Raw genomic sequence first — 26,742 nt, 5'->3', positions numbered from 1 at the left:
TCGTCAGGACAAAAGGCTGGTGCCATCAAGATAAACTATATCATCCATGTTTCGATATATTGTTGTGCTTTCATGTGTGTGTGTGTGTGTGTGAGAGAGAGAGAGAGAGAGAGTATATATATATATATATATATATATATATATATATATATATATATATATATATATATATATATATATATATATATATATATTGACGCTATACCATTTTCCTCGAGATTCAAATCCACATTATTGTTCCGGATCTAATCTGTGACGGCATGAATGCACCCAGCGGTTATCACGTGGTATGAGGGGAATCTTATATTAGATGTACCGACCTGAACGTCTGTAGGAATTTACGTTTACTCCAATGAACCCAGGGTGATTATTTATTCAAAAGTCGTCGATTCGCAAGAATTTCAGTAGATTAACCAGGTTTGCACAAATAATATACGCTTTCTTCTCAGGAAGGATTCATCGAATATTCATCGTTTGATTGGTATACAATTGAAACCAAGTGTCAACAGAATCAGTGTACTTATAAGAAGGCAAAGCTGCTTACTGAGCTTTGAGTACATAAGAACGCTCCCCCCCCCCTTCCAGTTATCATATCGTGTATTGCGAAGAATCTCAGAATTTATCCAGGAATGGCACGGATTTCATGTTCACATTGTATACCAATCCAACGATGAGGTAACCGGTGACATTTCCTAAAGAACATGATGGCCCTGCAGGTCCGGATCGGGGGTGGGGTGGGGCGGCGGTTTCAGGCCCCCTCCCCCTGCTATATACACAGACTGTCATTTGTCACTTAAAATTTGACCATCATTTTATTTGTGCGCCACCCCTCCCCATTACTTGACCTGGTCTGGAAAACATAACCAGGAAGTTGAATTCTTGTTTCACCTGTTTTTTAAAACAACCTTGTAATGCTTTTAAAGCAACGGTATCGAGGATCCATTAAGGGAAAAGTACCGATAAAAAAATAAAGCTGATGTTGATTCTTTTTGATCGAAAATTTTTCTCATACAACATTAAGTACGAAGGTTGAATCGGACCAGAATTTGTTTAGCCTGAAGGCATGTGAGATAGTAAACAGTGACAGAGAGGCGGGGGGAGGGGGAGTGTTGTAGGGAATGCTTGTTTTGTTGCTTGTTTGTTTTTTTTTTGTGTTTTTTTTTAATATTTTTGCATCAGATATTTTATTTGTTTATAGATTTTCACTTTCGTCTTAATATAACGAAGTCAGTTCTTCACAAAAATATATTGAGGATGGGGAGGATGGTGATAGCTGACATAAAAACCGTTCTCTATAGCGATGTAGAGGCGCCACAATAGAACATTTCTTCCAGGCTTCTCGAACGCTCAAGCCGCACGTTGGTAACCAACTGTTTTTGTTGGTGGGTGGATAATAAAAATTCATAATTTTTGTAATGTATGGCAAATTTTTTTAAACACTCTGTTTTGCCTGAAAGAAAGAGTGCTAATCACCCGTCCACCGCGCTAATGGTTGTTCAAGTCTAATCGAGAAGAAATCACTGTTGAAACGACATGAGAAAATTCAATGTGAGTTCATTTAGTCGTGTAATGCCTAAGGCCTAAATGTTTGATATTTGTAAAAAGAACTTATTTTAAAAAAGACCAATTTTAACCAGCGCAATATTTCTTCTAAAACTTCAGTACTTCGATTCAGTAACGGCCTTAGCAAACGAGCCCCCCCCCCCCCCCCCCCCCCCCGATTTACGCGCTGGGCTCCCTGTACGCAAGGCATTTGGAAATTAACATTTAAACAAGTTTTATATGATATTGAACTTAAACTTTCTTCCATCACTTTAAAATTACTTTCTCTCTCTATGTATAGTTTTTAAAATTACCAACGCGCGGTGCCTCTCTGAGCGCGAGGCCCGATTGGGCCAAATCGGTCTTGCTTAGTCGCAGTTCTTATTTTTCTAAACAAAAATCGAAATTCCAACTAAAGGATGTATGAAAATACATGGGAAAATACTCTATAAATAGATTTGGACTACATTTGTAGGTACTGACCTGGACGTATTAATTGTGACTCGAGTCCACATGACCATGTTCATAACAATACAACAAAACAAATAAAGTTTTCATTTTATTTTGAGTAATGTGTAATTGTGCTATTTATTTATTATACGCCAGATAACACACGGATTATTGTTATTAAGTATTATTGGACATGTGTGGATAAAGTAAATATATTGACCTCCAACATATGCTTGGATTTACAGATTATAAGTACATTGGGCATGGAATCGTTTTTACCGGTAACAGACCCTTATAACAGACCACGTTTAAAAATCAGCCGTGAAGAAAATTAGATCCCTATTGTGCTTCATGGAAATGTTTTATTTGAAAATTTAGCTGCCAAAGCCATTACGTTTACAGCTGTTTTAGTTCTTGTCAGACTTTTATATCTTAACTTACCATTGCTTTGTCTAATTAACGTGCTCTGTGAGAGAGATAACCTTTGGCACCCTAAACCAAAATATGGATCATTTACTTAAAGTGTGCTATGTGAGAGACAGCCTTATGACACCTTAAACCAAAATGTGAATGATTTAATTAAAGTGTGCAAAGAGAAAGTGAGCATTATGACACCGTAACCAAACTGTGGATGTTGTTTTAAATTTGGAAAGGTATATATCGAACATTTAATCAGCAAAATCCCAATGACGTCGGTGTTCAGTACTTTCAGGACGTCCTTATTCAATACTTCCGTTGAGTCCGTCCGTATTCAGTGCTTTCGTTGAGGACGTCAGTAATTAATACTTTAGTTGAGGACGTCGGTATTCAATCCTTTCGTTGAGGACACCGGTATTCAGCACATTCGTTGAGGACGTCCGAATTCAGTAGTTTCGTTGAGGACACCAGTATTCAGCACATTCGTTGAGGACGTACGTGTTCAATCCTTTCGTTGAGGATACCGGTATTTAGCGCATTCGTTGAGGACGTCCGAATTCAGTAGTTTCGTTGAGGAGACCGGTATTCAGTACATTCGTTGAGGACGTATGTATTCAGTACTTTCGTTGAGGACACCGGTATTCAGCACATTCGTTGAGGACGTCCGAATTCAGTAGTTTCGTTGAGGACACCGGTATTCAGTACATTCGTTGAGGACGTATGTATTCAGTACTTTCGTTGAGGACACCGGTATTCAGCACATTCGTTGAGGACGTACGTATTCAATACTTTTGTTGAGGACACCAGTATTCAACACATTGGTTGAGGATGTCCAGCAGCAGAGGGGCTGTACAGACCGAAACTTTTTGCACAATAAACCCCTCCAGGAAACTATTCCTCGATAGAGGGCTTATTTCGACGAAATAAACCCTTCTATTCAGAATACAGGACAAAAAAAAATGTCCCCCGAAAACTCGAAGAGTTTCCAGGGACAAACTCGTTGAGTTTGCACTGACAACTTGGGTTACTTCAATAAATCTGAAACAGTTTCCGTGGCGGGGTCGTTATTGAAAAATCCATGGGTCGGGTCCATCCCCTCTGCTGCTCTGGGAAATGAGTTTCCAAGGAAAAACATTTTTATGTTAGCGGAATTAAATCATTGACAAATAAATAATGGCAAATATTGGAGAAGCACATACGACTAGATTAGCTCGAGAACGTCTCGAAGCAATTCAGAAATTTCTTCCTGTCCGTGATAGTGTCAGACAAAAATTACAACTAAGACAGCAAGCACGGGAAGGCTTTGCAGAGACTACGGAGGAATTATTTAAACCCGTGACCAAAGCTACTGAAAAATCCGCAGCTGTTACCAAAGAGGCTTTAATAGAGCAAAGGAAAATTTTACAGGATATTTCAGCTGGACTTAAACCCCCGCCTCCACCCGATGAAGTTGTTGTGTCAGTACCTGCTGGTAAGCGAGTAACAGGGAGAATTACTGACCCCGCCAAAAGATTTACGCCGGATTATATTGAACTTCTTAAAAATGTACCAGAAGAGAAATTACCTGAGACAATACTGTTAGGATTGATTAGAAGAGATGTGTCTTTAAACCCAGAACACGGTTCTATGACAGATGATAATTTTATCAAATATTCGTATCGTATACGTGAAAATAAAAAACAAATCAGCAGGGACGATACAAAATACGATAGACTTGTAGATGCTATACGTAAACTTGAAATTCCACCATCGCAACCTCAAGAAGAAAAATCACCGTTGCAACACACAGAACGACAACAATATCCTTCACGGCGAAGAGCAATAGATCCTGACCTAACTCCGTTAAGTGAATACGAGGCTGCATCTGAAGGAAGTCCGCGGGGCCAAAAATTCAAACAAACTAGGTCGCCGATAATTAGCTTAACAACATCTTCTGAAAGTTTGCCTCAAGACATTTTATCCCCAAGAATTGTACCATCAACAGGGGAGGGTTTAGGATCCGGTTTTATTGCCTGCCCTAATAATATCATCGATGATGTATCACGGTTGGAAGTTCTCATCGGAGGAAGACGTGCCGGAAACAATTCTCCGGAAATTATAAATGAAGCCGCAGATATCTGTCAGAGACTATTTCAGCGTGGCATCATGGATATCAGCATCTACCGGGGGCTCATTGATGAACTCGCAGACGGTTACCACAGCGACTAATAATTAAATTTGCTAGCAAATTCAGTTAGATAAACAATAATTAAATAAAATGATACTACACGATTCTTTTCGCAGACCAAGAAGTGTCAGAGTAGTAAACTCACGATTACCAGTATACGAGGTTGTTTACGGAGATGGAGTCGGTGATGTTGTTAGGGATTTAGTCACAAGAATCGCTCCGAAAGCTGGACCGTTAGCAAAACAATTCGCGATGAAAGCCGCTGATGTTGTCAAGGATAAAGCCATTGGCACTGTTGGTAGTCTTGCCGGGAAAGCATTTCAATCAATCAAGGATCGACTAGCACAGCTGATACGAAAAAAAAACCCAGTCGAGAGGTTGGTGCCAGTAAAACTACCATCCACTGAAGCTATGCCGGCAAATGTTAGTAGCGTAGTAAATAAGGCCGTAAATCAGAAATTAGCTGAGATCGCAACAGCAGGAATTACCTCCAAAGCGTTGCAAGATAGTGTAACTGCTAATTTGATAGCTGGTAGTGGTTTCCGGTGACGATAACATTTTAATTAGATCATCACAAATAATAATAATGTTTGCACGAAAATCCAATGACGCGTTTGATATGTCCAAACCAGTACTTAAAGATGATTCTGTACGTGATTTTCAATATTATTCTTATGAAGCACGTGATCCTAACCAACGCGGAAGAATTGAACTACAGGTCCAGGATACAAGTAGATACTTCTTGCCCGCTGAGGCCTTCATCGAAGTTGAAGGTAGGCTTTTAAAGAATGATAACACTAACTACGGAATCGGCGACCGAGTTGGATTTGTTAACAACGGCATCATGGCGTTATTTAAATCCGCTATTTACATGATAGATGGAAAAGAAATTGAAACAATTCATGATAACGTCGACGTTGCCACAACAATTCTCGGGTTGGCGAGATACTCGGATGATTACACCAGATCAGCCGGACCATCAATGATGTTTGCAAAGGATATAACCGACAGCCCCGAGAACAGGAATGTAACAATGAATAATGCCGGTGACGCAGTTGCATCGATGAACGAAAATTTTAATTTGGGTTTTGCAACACGTAGATCGATGTTAAGTGGAGATGAAGAGTTCTCAGGTGTGATTCCATTGTCTCACATCTTTGGATTCTGCAGAGATGTCCACAAGGTCATATTCGGTGCCAAACACACAGTTGTACTTGTGCGAAAACCTGATGATAATGACGCTATCTGGCGAGATGCTGCTGTTGCCCCTGGTCAGGTAATACTAACTAAACTGTGGTTGTGGATGCCAGTGTTGTCTCCGTCAATCACCGAAGAACAACGACTGTTGTCTTTCATGGACACGGGCGGTAAATCACTGCTATCCTGGAAAACAACAACCACAGACGTTATTCAGGGTGATAATGGTGGGTTGTTTACATGGCATATATCATCGCAACAAGGAGTATCAGCACCACGACATATTTTCATTGCATTTCAATACCGTGCTAGAACAGATAGCCAGGAAAGAAATCCAATGGTATTTGATACACTTGGAGTTTCTGAAGTTTCGTTGAGAATAAATGGGCATCAGGAGCCATCTGAGGATATATTAATAGATTTCGAACATCATCGTGTCGCACGCGCGTATCATCGTCTGATGTCATTTATGGGGCGCGACCTTAATGTAGACACTGGCCTGCAAATATCACAGCGAGACTTTATGAGTTTATATCCGATTTATTACTTTTCGCTGGAACATCTTGATCTGGTTAAACAATCTGTTGTCGACCTACATTTCCGAGCTCGTGTAGGTGTTCCTGCTGGTGGTTACAGAGCGATTGCTGTCATACTCTCCGATAAAGCAATGCTGCTTGAAGGTGTTGGCGGACGAATGAGGGTCATCGACGCTCCAATCGAGAATATGTAACGCAATTAAAATCAAACTTAGGATATAATGTCATACAGTCATGTTAATGTCACCTTGACTTCCGGTCAAACGAAGAAATTGCAATCAAAGAACGCAAGCACGTGCGGGACATCAATAACACTAAAACGAGATCAGATTACTGGTGGTCCAAACAAATTGTCGTTGACTAATACTCAGCTTAAACATTTTAATAAGGCACTAACAGCAAAAACCGGTGTCCGACTTGATTTCTCTGCTGCAGCTATCAAGGACATGACTAAAACCGGTGGAATATTTCCTCTTCTCGCAGCAATACCGGCGTTGATTGCCGCGGCAGCACCAGCCGTAGCAAAAGCCGCAGCACTCGGTGCAGTTGGAACTGCAGCTGGAATGGCACTAAAAAAGGCAACGGGAAAAGGATACAAGAAAAAAAAGGGACGCGGTCTAAGACTACCAGGAACTCCACCATCATGGTATCCAAAAAAATTCTAACGCCGTTGAGCAATTTTGATTTACTCGATGCTGTTAAAAAATTGCGTGTAAAACATTTCAGAGGCGTATTTATGCGAGATCAATTACCGCAACGACCGAATAATCCAGAAACTGGCATTATCAATCTCGACAACAAAGATGGTCCGGGAACTCACTGGGTTGCTTACGCGATCGATCCACGTGGAATTATCTATTTTGATTCGTACGGTTTAGCACCGCCAGTTGAGTTTCTCAAGTATGTCAGCAGATTTTCTAATGTTCCAGTGTGGCAGTCGACGTTACCAACACAAACATTAATTGATCCGCCCATTTGTGGGAGGGAGGTTTTAAATGTTCTTGATGCAATCTCAAGAAATCCAGCAACTCCTCCTCATAAAGTAGTGTATGAATATACCGCATCGAGAAATGCTAGCATTTGAAAAACAGCAATAAGAATAATGGTGGATATTTACGGAAGACCTTTCACACGAGGAGGTAAACCAAGCACAGATGCTGATCTCTCAAAATATGCGACCAAAGATGAAGTCGATAATCTTTTGAATATAGCTGGAGTTGACCCAGATGAAGTTGCTATTTTCCAAGACAGGCAAGGAAAACTAAGAACGAGCAACATTAAGTGGAATGATATAATTCGCAGAGTTCTTGGAGCTACCAAGGATAACTTCGTTGCATTTAGTGATGGCGGCCGGATCAAGGACTCGAATATATCAATCGCAAGCATCAAAGACAGTATTGATAAAGGTGTTGATAAATGTGTGAAAAAAGCCGGTGACACGATGACAGGCGAACTCACCATGAGCGGCAACAAAATAACCGCGTTAGCGAATCCCGAATCCGACCAGGATGCGTCAAACAAACAATACGTGGACATCGTCAACGGTAAACTAAATACGCTGCGTGCAGAGCATGATGTTCACGTGGGCGCGTTTACAAGATTTCGAAGAAACTTCGTAAAAACTGATGAGGTCGTGGATAAGTTCTTTGGGACTCCTCCAGTCGTCGATGTAAAACTCGCTGATGTAAAGACCGACATTAACACGATCAAACAAATACAGCAGGATATCGTATCGGGTATTCCTGATATCGTTAACAAAACCAGTTTGATTAAAGTTCCCACTGGAGTTACTCCGGGGCATATCACCAACATCGTATTCACGGTATCATCGGGATTCGCAACATGGTCACGACAAAATAACACTATCAAATATACAGCAACAGCCACCGGTGTTTACAGGTTGTCTGTGTTTTCAGCCGCTAAATTTGAAATCTTCACAACATATCCTTGGAGACATTCCACCGATAAGTATTCCGGGGTTTGCACTGTAATACTAAACAGCGGAACCGAGGAAACATTTATGCTTGAAGCCGAGGACGATAGTTTAACAGCAACATCTTACTGGTTTTGTTTGGAATTCGTCGCTGCAACGCCTCAATTGGTTACCGCGTAATTGAATAATGTCAACGACGCCAGATGCTCAACAATATCGATACAATCAAGTCCGTGAGTGGCAATCTGAGTTAAAAACTGTCATCGAAGTAACTAGTCAAAAAGTAAAAAAATACAAGCGCCGCATAACAGTGCTGGATATTATGGTTTATTCAGTATCTGCCGTTGTTGCATCTGCCGGAGCAATACTATCAGCGGTCACTCCGGTAACTGCAGCAGTCGCCGCCACGATCTGTGTTTCCGCGGCCACAACAACAGCTGGAGTTTTCGGCATCATAGCAAAAAAAATATCATCATGTGCTAACACAAAATTACACGATTACACGACAAAATTAAATACAGCCACGACCGCATATCAGAAATTATCATCGCTGATATCATCATCGTTAGACGTGCAAAGTAGCGACGCTACGATATCAGATTCTGAATTCAAACTAATGTCAGATGCGTACAATGACTATTTGAAAACTAAACAAATAAATAATGTCAATAGAACTGCTTCAACAAATAGTCACAAACACAACACCGGTAAGGACCACAATGATCTCAGTGTCCTCGACGACACCAGAATTCGGTATTAATTTTCGAACTCCAATTCCAGTGAGTGAAATCGCGTTAGCAAAGCTCAGTGTGTATCACAGCTGGCCCAATGTTAGGTCGGCATCATTTGGTGGTCTGCAGCCAAATAATTCATTCGTGTTCGGGAAAAGCAAAGCCGACTCCGGCGAACAGGGTGAACTTGACTGGAATACAATTACACTTCCCACTGGGAGTTATCAGATCGAAGAAATCAATAATGAGATACAACGCCAAATAAAACGAATCACCGGCAAGGAAGCCAAAATATCTATAACAGCTCATGAACCAACGCTGTCTGCGGTCATTGAAATCTCAACGCCAGGATACGCCGTGGATATTTATAACAGCTCAATCCGAACATTATTAGGATGGCCAAAGGCCCCCGAGGTTAAACCTCGTCCACCAAAACCTGAAAAATCGGATTTTATGACCTATAAAGAAGCACTACACGACCTCGAGTACAATTATTATTTACTCCTTGCAGATCAATTACTAGCAAGAAAAAGTACTTTAATGCCCGATACTTGGAGTATAGAAGCTCCACGTGTTAAGGGGGGGCAGGAGCTCCGTGTTTACCGTCTAGATGATATAGAATCTGAATTATTTATTCCGATCAATCTAGTACATAAACAACAGCTACAACTCCTGCGAGTATATTTCCAAGATTATATTTCTGATTTAACAAGTCCGCGTGATAATATTATCACAACCATAGAAAAACTAAACAAACTCGCATCGGCCATGGAAACTATAAATCTAAGAATAATTCAGGCTTTACTGGATCTTAAAGACTATATCGATGATAATTATAGACAGATAGCCAGAGCAGATTTTGCAGTTAAATATGGTATTCAAGTGAATGATATTTCAGATTTTAAATTTCCTGGATATAACGTGCCCGAGCTGAGAAAATCAGTCTCTGATCTCATCGATCAATCTTTCGAAGATATTCTTGCCGCGTACGAACGAATAAAACCACAACCTGTTATTCTCAAGCACGACAACAGTACAGCATCCGATGGCAGACACATCTCACCCGGGATCGTAAATATCACAGATGTTATTGCGGTCAATCTTGTATGTGACGTCATCGATGGCAGTTACAGCGCATCAGATACTACGACGGCACAACAGGGGTTTATCCTGTATACGTTCACACCAAGAGACCCCCCTGGTTTTCTGATTGTGCAAGAACCAATCAATCCGGTCTATCTACGGTGTCATAACCCGTGGTTGTCAACGATAAATTTCAAACTCACCGACCAGAGGGGGAATTTGTTGGACCTGCGTGACGAGACTGTTAGTATAAACTTACTGGTGAAGTCCTAAGTCAAGGGATCCATAATATTTATAATAGTTTTTTTTTCTGCACTGATCCATTTTCGTCATTTTATCGTGCAAATACCCTATCAAAACCAGCATAAGTTATCGTTGAAAGTGCTAGCACGCATTTAAAAAAAAACGGTTGTGTATAATGTATCAACCCGAGTACATTCATGCACGAGTTCATATTCATGATAAGCAAATTCTTTACGAGGCAATAAAAACCGCATTTCAAATACAGACATTCCCAGAACAGTATTTCCCCGTTAAAATAGTTATTGACGTGTATGGTGACGAAGACTTCTTGTTAACTCCGTCACAATTAACAGAGCTACAGCAAAATCATATGATCATAGTTTGGTGTCAACGAGAACAGATTATGAACTATTCTCATTCCTGTATTGATGTTGAAACGCTTAAGCAAATCCTGAAAATCTGAAAGCGCCCTTCACTTGAGAAACTCTTTGAGTTTCCAAGGGCAAAAAAAATAATACACTTTTTTTTTTACCCGTGGAAATGTGCTTTACACTCCAAGCGGGGGGGGGGGGGGCGCTAGCGTTCTCAGGTTCTACTTTCACTTTGTGCTGTGAGTCACACGCTATGCGGTTTATACTTCCTTGTCGGCCTCGTAGTCAGAAACACTAGTATTTTTGTCAGAAATGCAAGGCATTTCCGTGTCTAGATTCTTTATATAACCTTTTAACCGTCTCACCCTGGTGCTAATTAATTTTCGAGTCTCATACTCTTGTGACAATCCAAGACGAATCTTCTCAACTGCACGGCACAGTGGAATAAATTCAGATACCTGATTTTCAGTTATCCCGGCAAGTGATCTGTAAACACGATCTTGCAAACCCTTAATGAACCTATAACGAGCAGGGAGATTGTTCTTCCCCAAGCGTGATAGCTCATTCAAGGATTCAAAATCTGACATAATTGTTTCAGTATCTAGTAAAATATTAAAACCTCGCTGTTGTAATTCTTTAATTTCAACAAGTATGGTATTTATATTTTCGTGATTCATATTATTATATATTTTTATATTTTTAATAGAAACACTTTGCATGAGAAACGCTAGCTTTCCAAAACAAAACGAGACAGTCGGAAACATTTATCCCCTGCAAGGGCCTAGATCGTCAAATAACGTTCTAGAACCCCACGAGGACTGCTTCCGACATGACAATACAACATGTAACACGAAACACTTTATCCCCTGCAAGAGCCTCTAGATCGTCAAATAACGTTCTATAGGCTCAAGAGGACGTGTTTAGTGAATTGACAAGGACAAACATATAACACGTAACTTATCCTAAGGACGGACCCCTCTGACTGCCAAGTGACTCAGAGGCACATTTATTTACAAGACGAGACAGCCCTGGCTTCTAGGATCGAGTTCTCTAGCAGGCCCGGCAAACATTTATTTGACAACACAAACAACCTTTACCTCTGATTCGAGTATCACAGCAAGCAAAGGTACAATGAACATGTAATCTTATCCTAAGAGACGGTACAGAACAGACAACCTTTACCTCTGATTCGAGTATCACAGCAAGCAAAGGTACAATGAACATGTAATCTTATCCTAAGAGACGGTACAGAACAGACAACCTTTAACCTCTGATTCGAGTATGACAGCAAGTAAAGGCACAATGAACATGTAATCTTATCCTAACTTATCCTAAGACCTTATCCTATGACGACACAAACATACACAGGTGGGTCATTTTCTACGGTCAGCAGCAGAGCAAAACCATCCATTGAATCGACCATTGGATGGTGCACAAAAGACACCCGCCATTGGCGGATTAAATTTATGGTTTTGCTTGCGCGTGCTGACTTTCGATCGACCCAAAGGTCTTAGGGAGCGATTTCGTATATAACCCAACTGTTACTTGCGAGTTGGAAATTCGCTCTAGCAGTGGGCGGGACTTGTTTAAAATATTTTAATTGTATGTTTTCTTAAGCGCGGTCATATAACAAGCACAGAAGAGCAAAACAGTCGGATATATTCAGTAAAACGAGGATATTGTTTGTAAAAAAATATATATTCTACGGTAAATAAATGATTACATGTTATGAACTCGATAAAATATTTTATCAAGGTGGCTTTCTTAGGGGGAGCAAATCCTCTGACCAGCAACGACAACTCTGCAAAGCGTTACACACTCTCGGAGGAGTTATCGTCGTTTGTGTCAACGATAAGAGTTATATAACAGAATGAAATCTTCTGTTTGAGCTTCTTTGAAAATGCTGTTTTGTAGATCCCATCTGCGACATGCTGTACAGAAGGTGGACAAATACCGAAATACCTACCGGCTGCGCTCATTGATTGAAATATTATTTCTTCACGAGTCTCAACATTCACAGATTTCACTGCTCTTCTTATAGCTGTTTTACATTTAACTCTTCCTCGTATGGTATTCTTGCTCTGAGTGATCGCTTGAAGGTTTTCAATACTGTTATCAAGTCTGTTCCCGTTAATATGATCAATGACAAGGCCTTTAGGGATCTCTCCGTTAAAAACCTCATAGACGAAACGATGACATAAATACCTCCCTTTCCTAACAGTAAATCTTAAATAACCAGCATTATCAACTGTACCAACTTGTTTCCTCAGCCTGTAGTTTCTCACTATGCCATCTCGGTTTGCCTCATAATTTGGAATAGTTGGATGTCGGACGAATTCTTGATTCATTATACTATAAGCAAATCATTGTCTAATTCATAATTTGTCTGAAAACTTATTTATGTAATCACGCTCGCATTTGAGAGCGTTATCACAGTCTGGATTTTTTTTATCATAATACCGTTTTAGTTCTCGATAGCGTTTTCCACCACACGCTGAACATAATTGCGTTTTTCCTCGTACTCCAATGCCGCATCTGATACACGGTATCGGTCCTAGACTCCCACCGCGGACCTGTTGAGCATGTTGTCCACAGTATTCGCCTCTGCAGGGTTTGCTACACGGCGCTGATGAATTTAGTTTGATCCACTTGCATTGGTTCATCATATAATATATTTGTCTATTTAAATATTTGTCTTAATTATAATAATGGGTTTTGAAAGACTATCCAGAATAAAACCCATATCAGGTTCTAGATTCGATCTTGACCGGTTAACCGCTGATCCACGACGAAGAGAGTTAGCAGAGGTAATTGGTGTTATCAAGAATGCCAAAGAAGAGTTTCGTCGTGATGGTGCCGCACACACGTGGTCTTCGTATAAAATTATCCTCGGAAACGCGAGCGTTTCTCGGGAAATGCAAAGCATTTCTCGTGACCGTATCATTGATGCTACCATGAACGATACAATCGCGCGTAACATAATTGGGTATCTCGACGATAGAAGATATTTCGTACAGATAAAATTTATTGTTGGAGTCGGCGAGGGAACGTGGATTATCAGAGACAAACTAGACCCTGTTCTTGATGCCAGAGGCGTTCGTGGAAAAACCGTTCTGTTAAGTAAAGACTCAAAACCGGGAGTACTTGTTGGGATTGATATACCATATTATGCCAGAGCGTATCCTGTGACCGCAGTTGTTTATGGAATTTATCCGATGAAGAAACCACGCGTTGATAAACTCAAACCGATGAAGGTGTCGGTGTTGAATTGTGTAGCTGAGCGAGTAATGGAACATTTTAAAAATGCAATGCGAGGAAACGGCCTAACACCGCTAAGACAAACTAAAATAACAGCGTGGGCGACACGAGTAGCGGATAAAGGAGCGTCAATAAATGATGTTGCTGAGCTAGAGCGATTACTAAAATTTCCTATAACGGTTTCATCGTTAACCGGTGAGGTATTGTATGAGTGTAAATACAATTCCCGTGGAACACCAATAACTATTATCGATCATAACAGTCACGCCTGGACTGACTCGGTTAGGATATTTCCGCAAGACCGTGTTGTGAAGTATTATCCGGAATTGCAAAGCAATTCTGGGAGCATGTTTGATTTTATTTATCAGATAAGTAAAACCGATCCAGTGTCTGTGTGGTTATTCAGAAGTAGCGAAGATGGAGAATATGATCAGTTTGTGAGACCCAACGGGGAAATATACAGAACAATGGCGTTACAGCAGGAAATGAAAAAACTCGCAGAAAAATATCATGCTGGCAACACTGATACGTTACTGACACACTGTTTTACTGTCCCGGGTGTTGTCGCGCATGTAGCCCGGGAACGAAATTCATGGAGACCAACTCCGAAAAGTTTTCTTGCTGATATCCAGCAGAGCTGTGTCGAATACGGACACGGCGGTTTGTGGAATACTCAGTATGATCACCGCGGTATGATATCCGTGGACATGACGGCGTGTTATCCAGGAAGTTTCCTTGGGCGTGGAGAATGCAGCGAATATTTTAAACGGTTTGGCCACGCTGGCAATACCATGACAAGAGTAGCTGTCAACGGTGTTTTACCCGATTTTGACTTGACCGGATTTGCTTGTGTGTCGTCGTTTAAATTCGCTAAGGATTTACATCCTGTGTGTTATGTTTGGTTTGGCAGACATTTCGTTGAGAAGCGATGGGCACCGATAGTGTTATTGCGATACATGCTTGACAGTCGAATACTGTTGTCGCTGACGGTCAGCGAAGCGATTATATGTTATTGTCGTCAAACCGAAGTTTGGTTGCCAACTCCAACGCCGGTTACGTTAGAAGAAGTCATCGAAGATTGGTCACGAGAATATCCAGAAACTTCTATCGACGCTATCATCAAGAAAGCTCCTGAAGTACTTAAAAGCAAACTCAGAAATGATGAAAGCACAGCAAAAGATCTAGGACGAAGAATAATAGGGAAATTCACTCAAGGTGGAGCGTATGATCATAAACAACATCACAGTCGATTAATCATGGACAAGACTGAATTGGATCTTATTGTCGCTGATGCAGCCACGAACAACATGTTCTGTAACCGCAAAGATGTGTTTCTGTCAAACGGGGAAAAACTAGGGACTGTTTTTAGTTATATTGACGGAGAATCATCTCAGTACATACATTTGAGATCTTCGATGCTGGCTTATGTATCCATAAATTTGTTGTCGATGATCAATAGATTCCCTGTTGCCGCAGTGAGAGTTGCAACGGATTCATTTTATATTGATAAAAAACACTCAGCGCTGTTGGATAATGTTATATCGGATGATCCATCGTGGGGCTCGTGGAGAATAAAGAATGAAATGTTACACGGATATTGTAAATCGGCTGATGTTGAAATCGAGGATGAGTATCGCAGCGCAGAAATATCTTCGATGGTTTCGTCGGGGGCAACTTCGTTGTTGCCGCCGGTGCACGATCCTGTTACAAGACACAAAACAGTTTATCTGAACGGTCCTGGTGGTTCTGGTAAAACAACTCGAGCGATTGAATTATTTAGAAACTCTGACATGATTGTGCTAACACCCACACACAGACTTGCCAGGGAGATGAGACAACGGGATGTTAACGCGTGCACGTATCACAGTTTTTTCAAATACAGCGGCGGCACGTGGACACCTGAACGAATGGGAACGAAATATATTCCCGAGAAAATCATCTGGGATGAGATAGACACTGTGCCGTTGGATACATTAAAACAGTTTCTGGATTGGCTGCTAAAGAAAAATACCGCAGTGGTGATGTGCGGCGATCATGGTCAACCACCCCCATTTACAGGTGAATCTCCACACGAGTGGCTGAAAACTTTTGTAGATTATTATGAGGAAATAACTAACGATGTTAGAGCACTCGATGAAACGCTGAAAGAGTTTAAGGCACTGATCAGGCTACAAACCAATAAAGTCCAGTGTGAGATAATGCGTGAAATAATTCCAGAGACTTCGCTGAGCGACTTTTGGGAAACGTGGAAACCAGGTGATTTAATTGTGGCAAGTAGAAAGATAGTCAGGGACACACTTCAGCAGCGGTTATTTCAGTTACATCAGAAGAAATTTCCCATGTTGCCAGTGCCGTTGTGTTATAGACCAGCTGATACGCGATTGCAGAATATTGATGTTGATATTCCAGGGCGCCTGACTGCGTCGGGTCCGGAGAAACAGAATTTAGTATTAAATGATATTGTCACAGTTGATGTTGATGCTGTTGAACAGGCACTGAAAATGAGCAAATCCCCGTGGACGCTAGGATACGCTATGACCATCCACAGTTCGCAGGGACTAACTATTTCAGATACAACAGTTTGGATTGTTGATGATCGCATCGAGTGGTCAAATTTAGTTTATTTAGCCGTGTCAAGAGTAAGAAGGATAGGTCAGTTACGAAGAATTGTATTAGATGATGTTGTCAACGACAGCTCAATCGCTGATGACACAATAAGAAAGAAATTAGCCGGTTACAAACAGAGCGACAAAAAAAATGGTAGAGAGTTTGATCCCAAACAAAGTTTGGATGTTGAATTTGTAATACAATTACAACAACAGCAGAATAATCACTGTGCGAGTTGTAATTGTTTATTGCTGTGGCAGTATTCGAAAAACGACCCAAGGCAATTCACCGTAGATAGAATAGATAGCAGTCGCGGTCATACACGTGAAAATGTGATGTTGACCTGTCTTGAGTGTAACCGACGCAGAGGTGTTGCTGCAGTTATTTAAATGATTGAATCACTTCAGTGCGGATCACTTTAGTGATCGGGGTGGTAATTGTGTATCCTCGGGAATCACCTGAAGTTGCTCGCGTTTAAATCCGCGTTGAGGAGCAGTCGAATCTAATCTGTAGATTGCGTTTCTCCCAGTTGATCTGGTTATGCTGGATATCTTATGTGTAGTAACACTCCATGTGGGATCGGTTGCTCTTTTTTTTCCTCCTTCTAGTTCGCCTGGTTCGTATAAATACCTAACGGTGACATTACCCAGCAGTGGGGACGCTAGCGTCCCTGGCTGCGTTGAAACATTTTGTTGCTGTTGTCCGCGTTCACTGACACGGGGTATATATTTTTTTGTGATTGCATTTACAGGTCTCATGTTTGTTGTTCTGGTAATTTCATTATTCAGTGCGGCTATCACGTTTGGCAGTCTTGCAACCCATTCACGAGATCTCGTATCGTAAATGAATTCCCTCGCGTACTGGTATCCGAATAATCTCTCAGCGAGTGTTCTATTAAATCGCTCAACAATTGCCTGATCCCGATGAATTTCAGTATGTCCTCGTCGTATGGTAACGTTATGCTGCTTTGTCAGTGATGACACCGCGCCCTGAAATTCCTTGCCAGGATCAACTTGTAATAATCGTGGCCAGTTTAGAGGTCCTCGTTGATAAATTCGTTTAAACGCAGAGGCGACTTCGGACGCTGTTTTAGTCGCTAACGGTTCTGCTTCTTTGTATCTACTGGCAACATCAACTACTGTTAGCGCGTATTTGTATATTTTTCTACGGACAGTATCATGAGGCAGGAATAGTATGTCAGCCTGATGAACTTCATTGGGCACACTAACATCAAAATGTGCAAAGTTGATTTGTCGAGGTGGTGGTAAGTAGATTTGCCATATTGCTTGTTTTGATAGCCAATTTTTGGCAACCTCGCGTGTTACTGATGCCGCGTTGGCGAGTTTATTAATTGCTGAGTTACCTCTCCAGTATCCGATTGGGGAATAATAAATCGCTTGCATTTTTATTTAATTATCCAGCGCCTAATACTAATTTAGATTTCATCGCTGATCTTACTAACCAATTAGCGAGTGACTCCTTAAATGATTTATTTTTTATGGCGCTTAGTGCATGAATTAATTTCACATCCGCGATATGCCTGTCTTGTAGATCTTTACTTCGATAAGCAACATCATGTATGTGACACGCTGCGTCGATAGCGTTTATCGGATACTCTCCCGGTTTTGGTTTAGATTGTTCATCAAGTCTGATATCTAGTCGGGTCCCTGGACCGCAGTAATTGTATCCTGGGAGATGTTTTTCTCCGGGATACTTTGCCCAGGGAGTTCCGGGGAGCTTTCCAAGTTTGGCTGCAATGTCACCTCCGCTAAATTCTCGCTTTTTTTTTGAAATCTAAATTTTTTTGTGCCACATCGCGTACACTTACCAGAAAGTGCTTGTCTGTTATTTTTTGTTGTAATGGTTGTTAGATCATTCGTAGGGGTTCGTGCCTTACACTTCACACAATATAGATCCATAATTATTATTCTTTATATACAAATGGAAATTACAGATTTTTCTGCGACAAAAAAGAAAGAGCCAGTTAAGCATAATTCAGTGCTACCAAACTCTATCCGCGCGATTATAATTGGGCCATCCGGTTCAGGTAAAACACAGCTGTTGCTGAACTTGATAATGAAGTGGATGAAATGGGATAAACTGTATTTGATAGCTCCATCTGTAGATGATCAACGATGCTATAACGTTATAAAAGATTTTAATGAGAGTGCAAGCGCGCTGAGTAAAGACGGTGAGGATGTTGTTGAATTTATCACTGATATCGAAGAAGCCCCCAGCGTCGAGGATCTTGATGAATCAATTAACAACCTAGTAGTGTATGATGATGTTATGTTGGACAAGCAAAAAAATCCCGCAAGAATATTTTCCCGGGGACGTCACAAAAACACTGATGTGATTTATGTTACTCAGCGTTATACACAAATTCCTAAAGTAATCAGGGATAATTGTAATCTTCTTGCGATATTCAATGGAGTTGATACACATACACTGAGAAATATTCATCAAACCTGGTGTGGTGGCGATATGGATTTAAATAAATTTAAAAATTTCTTCAGTCATGCTCAAAGAAAACCTCACGGATTTGTGACAATAAATTTACACGATCCCAGAACAAGATACCGTATTGGACTTGATACACTATTTGCAACATAAAAATGTTTTTCCTTGGAAACTCATTTCCCAGAGCAGCAGAGGGGATGGACCCGACCCATGGATTTTTCAATAACGACCCCGCCACGGAAACTGTTTCAGATTTATTGAAGTAACCCAAGTTGTCAGTGCAAACTCAACGAGTTTGTCCCTGGAAACTCTTCGAGTTTTCGGGGGACATTTTTTTTTGTCCTGTATTCTGAATAGAAGGGTTTATTTCGTCGAAATAAGCCCTCTATCGAGGAATAGTTTCCTGGAGGGGTTTATTGTGCAAAAAGTTTCGGTCTGTACAGCCCCTCTGCTGCTTGTCCGAATTAGATACTTTCGTTGAGGACGTCGGTATTCAGTACTTTCATTGAGGACATAAGTATTCAATACTTTTGCTGAGGATCTTCAGTACTTTCTCGGAGGACGTCCATATTCAATACTTTCGTTGATGACGTCGGTATTTAATGCATTCTTTGAGGATGTCGGTGTTCCATACTTTGGTTGAGGATGTTGGTATTCAATACTTTGGTTGAGGATGTTGGTATTCAATACTTTCGTTGAGGATGTCCGTATTCAATGCTTTGGTTGAGGATGTTAGTGTTCAGTATGTTGGTTGAGGATGTTGGTGTTCAATATGTTGGTTGAGGATGTCGGTATTCAGTACTTTCGTTGAGGATGTCGTTATTCAATGCTTTCGCTGAGGACGTCGGTAAATAAACGATGATGTAGATTACGTGATCAGTGTCATTCAAAATAAAATTCTACTTCTAAGCGTCATCTGGATCTAAACTGTTGTCGGATGTTAATGACATGTCGGGTGTTAATGACATTTCGGTGTCATATGATGGGACGCTGTGTGACCATTCTTGAAATTAAAACATTGCATTTTAATCAGAAAACACCCTGTTTATGTAGCTCATATGGACTAATTTATATTAGATAAAACAGCGTTTTATTCAACATTGACTTGAATGAAATTTTTCTCAAACAAGGCATCGATGTGTGCTTTTGTTTGGAAAGGGTGAGTGGGTGGGAGGGATTCCACATGATGTTCGGACCTTAAGACAAGCGTGTTGGCTAAAAGTCATGTGCTTTGAACCAGTATGACAAGCAGACTCTCTCTCTCTCTCTCTCTCTCTCTCTCTCTCGTCAGCATGCAAGACTTGGCAGATTCAAAGCATATGTAAAAGTTCCATTAGATATTAGAGGGACACTTATAACTCCATTCGTTCCTGTTTACAATAGTCAACATGTGTAGTAATTATCGCATTTTGTATTAAATAAATTGCCTAATTTCAGGCATGGCAGAGGCAGCCGTAAACTCCCTTGGATTTCACGAGATAGCGGGTGAAAATGTGCAGATAACCAAGGACACAGCAACATGGTTCCCAGTTGCAAATGGTTCATTTGCTTTTTGTAAACAGTCTTTGGGTGTTGGTATGCCAGTCACATTAGAGATGGCGGGAAGTGGGCAAATTATTCTCGGCTTCGTTACAGAAGATCCAACGAAATTTGCAAACAGAACTCTTTCTAAGCTGCCAGATATCCCAGAATTCATTATTATCAATGAAGTGAAGGTCCACAAAAGGACCTGCAGTATTGTTGCTAACCTAGAACCAGGAGAGGAAGCAGTGATGACTAAGTACAATGATAAAAAATACAAAAAGAACATCAGGTCTGGAGCCAAAATTTGGCTTACTGTGTATATCAAATTTGGAGACATCACCGTGACACTTAACAGCAAAGGTACTACTGCTGCTATTACTACTACTACTTCTAATAATAATAATGTTTATTAAAGACAATAACACATTCGGCCATGAAAGGCCCATCTGCCACGTGGTCCTCAATTTTTTTAACAGTTTATGTTTTAAAAGTCACTTTCACACACGGAGGTATGTTAGCAGACTTGCTCGTACATTTAAAATACGTAACTATACCGGTAAACAGGCACATATATGAACAATAAACTATATACAGTTACGTGTAAACACTTTTCAGCTTGTCAAAAGTCATATATACGTAGATATAATAAAATATGCACAGATTATAGCTGTAATCAATAATAAAATTAATAAAATACAGTATTTTGAAAGTTTAATATATAATTCTAGCTGGTCAAAAATAATTTCTTTAATGAGGCTTTAAGCGAAGCAAGGGAATTTGAAATACGTGTCCTCACGGGTAAAGAATTATAAATGATAGGTGCATATACAGTAAAAGAGCTTTTGAAATGATGGTTTTTGACCACGGAATCTGGAGTTGGTTGTTGATCGGAGATTACTGACAATATTTGATGATTTTAGTTCAGTTAGGTTAGAGATATAATCTGGAGAAAGACCGGTTATTGAATTAAAATAAAGAAGACATTTTGTATAGATAGTCTTTGTAGACATGAAAACAAAACAAAAACTGAGTCATAATAGGGAGTTTCATAATTGTGCCGCTTTTGGTGGAGTTTGTCAGCTCTGGATCGATTATTAGTTGATATATTTTCTCGTATGGTATAAGCGCAGTCTACCAGTGCTATTCACATATCCCTAAAATAAAGTTCAAGCGACTGGGGAGGTAGAAGCTTCGACAGTAGTTGTAAGTTTTCTTTTTAATGACCATTGCACATATGTGACCGATATGTTTATTCCAGCTGAGGCGTTGGTCACTGTAGGTACCAATACGTCTTTTTGTGTGGAATTTTAACATTCGACACGTCTAAGCCATTTTTGAGTTATAAGTAAATACATGTTAGTGGACAGGTTCGACATTGTTCCGATTGTCATATATTTCGTTTGAGATATATTAATATTCTTTATGGTTTGTTGACACCAAATTGATGTATTATTGAGGTCTATTTGAAGTCTGTTTTCACTAGAGGCGCTGCTGCGATGGCCAAGTGGTTAAAGCGTCCGCCTGGGATGCGGGAGGTCGCGGGTTCGAACCCCGGCCGAGTCATACCAAAGACTTATACAAATTGTTGTTTACAGCTGTCTCGCTTGTCCCTCAGCTTTAATAGATTAGTGTTAGGACTGGTCGGCCTGGTGTCAGGATAATGTAACTGGGTGGAACATGATGCCACATGTCTGCGGTATGATGCCTCAGTGCCAGACATCACAATAAACTGCCACACTGCAGACATCGTAGCGATATGACTTAAAAATTGTTAAAGCTACGTTAAAAATCCACAAACATACACACACACGCACACACACAATAGAGGCACGAGAATTACCAAATGTATGCAGTGTAGAATCTTTAGCAAAGATCAATGTTTGTGCACTGCACACAAGGCTACGTCATTGATATACAGTAGAAAAAGAATGGGCCTTAAAAAGAATCTTGAAGAACACCACTTAAAATATGAGATGAATCAAAAGTATATTTACGGTTTCAAACAGCCTGGGACATGATACTGAGATACGTAAATGAATTTGAAGAAAGCTTGATGGCTGAGAGTTTGTTTTTGTTGATTACCGAGTTGTCAACTAAATCAACTGCATGTTTGTGGTTTTTAAAAAGTCAAGATTTCCAAAGCAGCTTAGCGCGATTCGATCACTAATAGCCACTGGTCTGTAATGTTTGTCAGTACAGTTTGACATGAATTTATTTTTTTCAGAAAACTTGATTTATGAAGGAGTAGATTCTTGTTAAGATATCCGAAAAGATGCTTGCTGACACGTTTGTCAGTAATGTTGGAAAAAACAGATAGAAGAGATATGGATAAATAGTTAGACGAGTCTTGCCATTTTACCTATGAATTGCGAATACCTTTGCTGATTTCCATGAGTCCGAAAATGTATAGGAAGTGTTACTGCAGTTAATTACTTCTTTCAACGACTCATACATGGGAAGAGTCGACATTTTAAGAATTTTGGGGTGAATTCCATCTAGACCCGCCGATTTGCTGGTGTCAGTTTTATTGATAATATCCATATCATTTTATGTAATTAGGAGAATATTAAAGCTGACGTGATCGTGCACCCTTTCATCATTGAAGGCAATAAGTTTTTTTATATTAGTCTCTGTAAAATTAGACCTGTCAGGTGTGTGGGAAATGCAAGTATGTAAGAAACTCAGTTGGTTTGCAAGCAATATCGTGATTATCAGTATATCTAGTGTCATTAACTATAATTTCACATGAACTTCGAAGTACTAGTTTCGCAGAAATTTTCGCAAGTGATTTTAGATGGATCTGTTAACATAGATTGAGGCAATGACATCTTTAAAGCAGCGTTTGTGTTTTACAATGATTTGACTTTGTTCCGCTATAAACGATACTCGTTAAATCCTTCACATTTAGGATAGTGGTATTGTTTACCTTGCACCTCAACGATTCCATTAGCATACCGTTTGCCTTTTTTGATCGTTTAATTCTTTTGATTTGTATGGGAACGGGTTTATTTAGGATAGACAAATCACAATGCTGGTCGGGTTTAGAGAACATAAATGAGCAAATATTTTGATAAAATTCAGAGGAAATTCAGTTTGAGCCGAGTTCGTAAAACATGGGTACAGGAGTGTGAATTGCTTTGGATTGCCCGCTGTTGATTATGAGTTGCACATACAGGATTGTGATCACTAATAAAGAAACAAGGTACGTGCATATCGTAAGAGTTGTCAGGGTAGGTAGTGTCGATTTGGTCTGTCATAGTAGAAGTACAGGATATTACACTTAATGGAACACTGATTATCTGCGTAAGGTCGTAACAAGCCATGTAATATTCGAGATGAAATCAATATAAAAGTGTCGTTTGAAAAATAATTCATTCTTAAAAGCATAAGCTGCATCTAGCTCGCGTTCACATTGTTAGCCCACTGTAAATTTTAAAATTATTTTATCAGTGTTACATGACTTTGTAATTTTGATCCAGAAGCAATTCCGTGCAGCTGATAATACTAATGGGATGTAGAAAAAACAGTATCAGTTATTTCATCTGACAAATCAAAGGCATACAAATCAAAATAATTACTGCAACTGTTAGAAAATATTCACGAAATCGAGAAAAGTAAATCATTAACTTTTTTTTAAAGCTGATTATGAATGCTGGAAAGACGTTTTACTTATCCAATAATATTTTCATTTTTCAACGTGTTAGACAAGACTTGTTCCAGTTTTATAACAACTCTAATCGTGATATAACTAAGTATAGAGTTTGTTCAGCTTTAAAACAAATCTAATCGTGACATAACTAAGTTATGATACGTTCCAACTTTATAACACCTCTCATCGTGACATAACTAAGTTATGATACGTTCCAGCTTTATAACACCTCTCGTCATGACATTACTAAGTCCCGATTCGTTCTAGCTTTATAGCAATCAAAGCGTGACATAACTAAGTCAGGATTCGTTCCAGCTTTATAACAATGAAAGCGTGACATAGCTAAGTCAGGATTCGTTCCAGTTTTATAACAACTCGAAGCATGACATAATTAAATCATGATTCGCTCCAGGTTCATAACAACTTTAAGCATGACATAAGTCAATATTCATTCTGTATAAAAAAAAAACTGAAAGCCTGTCATAACTAAATCAAGATTAATTCCAGGTTTATAACAACTCTAAGCGTGACATAATTAATATTGAAATTGTTGATTGTTTGGAATTTTCTCATGTGATTGTCTCGAGATTTTAATTGATTTTATATTGTTATTATTATGTGCAAATATATTTCACCATTAAATAATTTTGCCATGATTTAGTTTTTTTTCCATATATTTCAGCCTCTCCCAACAACTACCCATTTTTCTCTGAGGTAATAGGCATGAATCTGCAGTTTGTGGGTGGCAAGAATGAAATAAAAACAAATTGTCACAATCCTGCTGCCATATGTTTCGCAAAGGTTCCACTGAAAAGTCATGAAAGAATGAGTCTTATCTGTGAGCCAGTTTCTAATGGTTCGGCTGACGTAGAACGCTTCAGATTTCACTTAAAAATATACATTACCGACACTGATCCAAAAGAGTTATATCGGCTGGAGAAGCACATGTTTAGTGTAACCGCTATTAAAACGTCTGAGATGAGTTGGATCTCCTCTGTAACGATGGAAAAGAAAGATAGCTGTGGTAAGGTGTCCATTGAAAGGACAACTGACAGTATCATTTTTACCAATGCCACAAGTAAAAAGTCAACAAAACGTATAGATATTCATCAAAGGACTGATGTATGGGTGGCATTGGAACTGTATGGAGTATCAGTGCGACAGGTGGAAGTTTACGCAGTGTGTATGGATACCGTAGATGGTGGGTACCTGCAACAAAGTCCATCAAGCTCATCGCTCAAGGATCAGTCTGAATCGAAATATTTGGAAGAGCAACACCAAAATCTAACAAGAAGCATGTCTTCGTACGTAGTTGTTACTGGAAATAGAACTGATACACCGGAGGACGTTACAGCTATCGAGAATGATGTTTCATTGCAGCAAAAACCATCAGCACCAAGAGAGGAAAAGGTTCAGTTTCAACCCAGTTACAATGGTAATTTTGCAAAATTGGTAAAGGACTTATTTCCCAAGCGACTTTGTGATTGGTTATTATCTTTGGATATAATTACCCAGTCTGATTATGATACAGTCAGAAGCAAGGATACTCATGACGACCAAAACAGGGAATTGCTATTCCTTTTATGCAAAAGACCAATCTCTAAAGCACATATTGTAAAAGCACTTACCGAATCTGGAAATACACATGTGATCCCCATGTTTTGTCCAGACTGACTGCTTTGGAAGAATCTGTCACCAGGCAAACTCCAATTTGACCACTAATTATACAGTGTAAAATTAATGGTATCGTGAACATACCTGCAATCAATTACACTTTTGGACTGATCATTATACTAAATTGTTAACGAATTATGTATAACGCTTACCTTGATTACGTAATTATGTATTACGTTTTATTGGTACACGAAAAAAAGAATGCAATCAAAGGCTATGTTTGTCGTTTTTATTATCATCTTTTCAATCCTTCACATCATATAAATTTTAGAATAATCTAAAAGGAAGGCTGCTGTCAACAAACAGCGCAACGGTACGCTTGTGCATCATTGATCTTCAGGTAGTTATTATGTTATGTTTATAGCAGTTGTATGGGTTAAATTTGCGAAACAACAGACGGGTTTCTTCAATAATAAAACGTATTTCGCCGATCCATAAAATAAATGTAGGTAACTGTTTAGCGAACCCATCTATACTATAAAAAAAGGCGCAAGGTTTTAAGTGCAACAGGCTTTACTGATTGTACACGTGGGTGTTAAATGACTGAAAAATGTTAGAGAGTACACATGGGTGTTAAATGACTGAAAAATGTTAGAGAGTACACATGGGTGTTAAATGACTGAAAAATGTTAGAGAGTACACATGGGTGTTAAATGACTGAAAAATGTTAGAGAGTACACATGGGTGTTAAATGACTGAAAAATGTTAGAGAGTACACATGGGTGTTAAATGACTGAAAAATGTTAGAGAGTACACATGGGTGTTAAATGACTAAAAAATGTTAGAGAGTACACATGGGTGTTAAATGACTGAAAAATGTTAGAGAGTACACATGGGTGTTAAATGACTGAAAATGTTAGAGAGGGATATCGTTAAATTTAAAATATGTTTGATCTGTAA

The 26,742-nt window shown here is 39.6% G+C and overlaps 1 protein-coding gene across 2 annotated transcripts; it reads left to right on the top strand.

Moving 5' to 3' along the window:
• Positions 1-293: 293 nt before the first annotated feature.
• On the top strand, positions 294-26,059 carry LOC149793104 (uncharacterized). Of its 2 annotated transcripts, none has more exons than XM_089967012.1 (3): positions 294-417; positions 20,433-20,879; positions 24,851-26,059. In XM_089967012.1, exons 2-3 carry the CDS (start codon positions 20,435-20,437, stop codon positions 25,840-25,842), a joined length of 1,437 nt encoding a protein of 478 aa, XP_089823138.1. In that variant the 5' UTR covers positions 294-417; positions 20,433-20,434; the 3' UTR covers positions 25,843-26,059. The 2 variants fall into 2 exon arrangements, with proteins under 2 accessions (XP_089823138.1, XP_089823139.1); XM_089967013.1 differs by having other exon boundaries at positions 295-363.
• The last annotated feature ends 683 nt before the right edge of the window (positions 26,060-26,742 follow it).

This window comes from Sinohyriopsis cumingii, chromosome 8, assembly GCF_028554795.1.
Source record: "Sinohyriopsis cumingii isolate HCF-2022 chromosome 8, ASM2855479v2, whole genome shotgun sequence".
In the NCBI taxonomy this organism is placed as follows: domain Eukaryota; kingdom Metazoa; phylum Mollusca; class Bivalvia; order Unionida; family Unionidae; genus Sinohyriopsis; species Sinohyriopsis cumingii.
This window is presented reverse-complemented; position numbering and strand designations above follow the sequence as displayed.

What these genes read in the sequence shown, in the direction of transcription:
- LOC149793104 (XM_089967012.1), top strand. Translation starts at nt 20,435, where the DNA reads ATGGCAGAGGCAGCCGTAAACTCCCTTGGATTTCACGAGATAGCGGGT. An exon ending in CGTGACACTTAACAGCAAAG is followed by an intron (nt 20,880 to 24,850) that starts GTACTACTGCTG and finishes CATATATTTCAG; the next exon opens with CCTCTCCCAACAACTACCCA.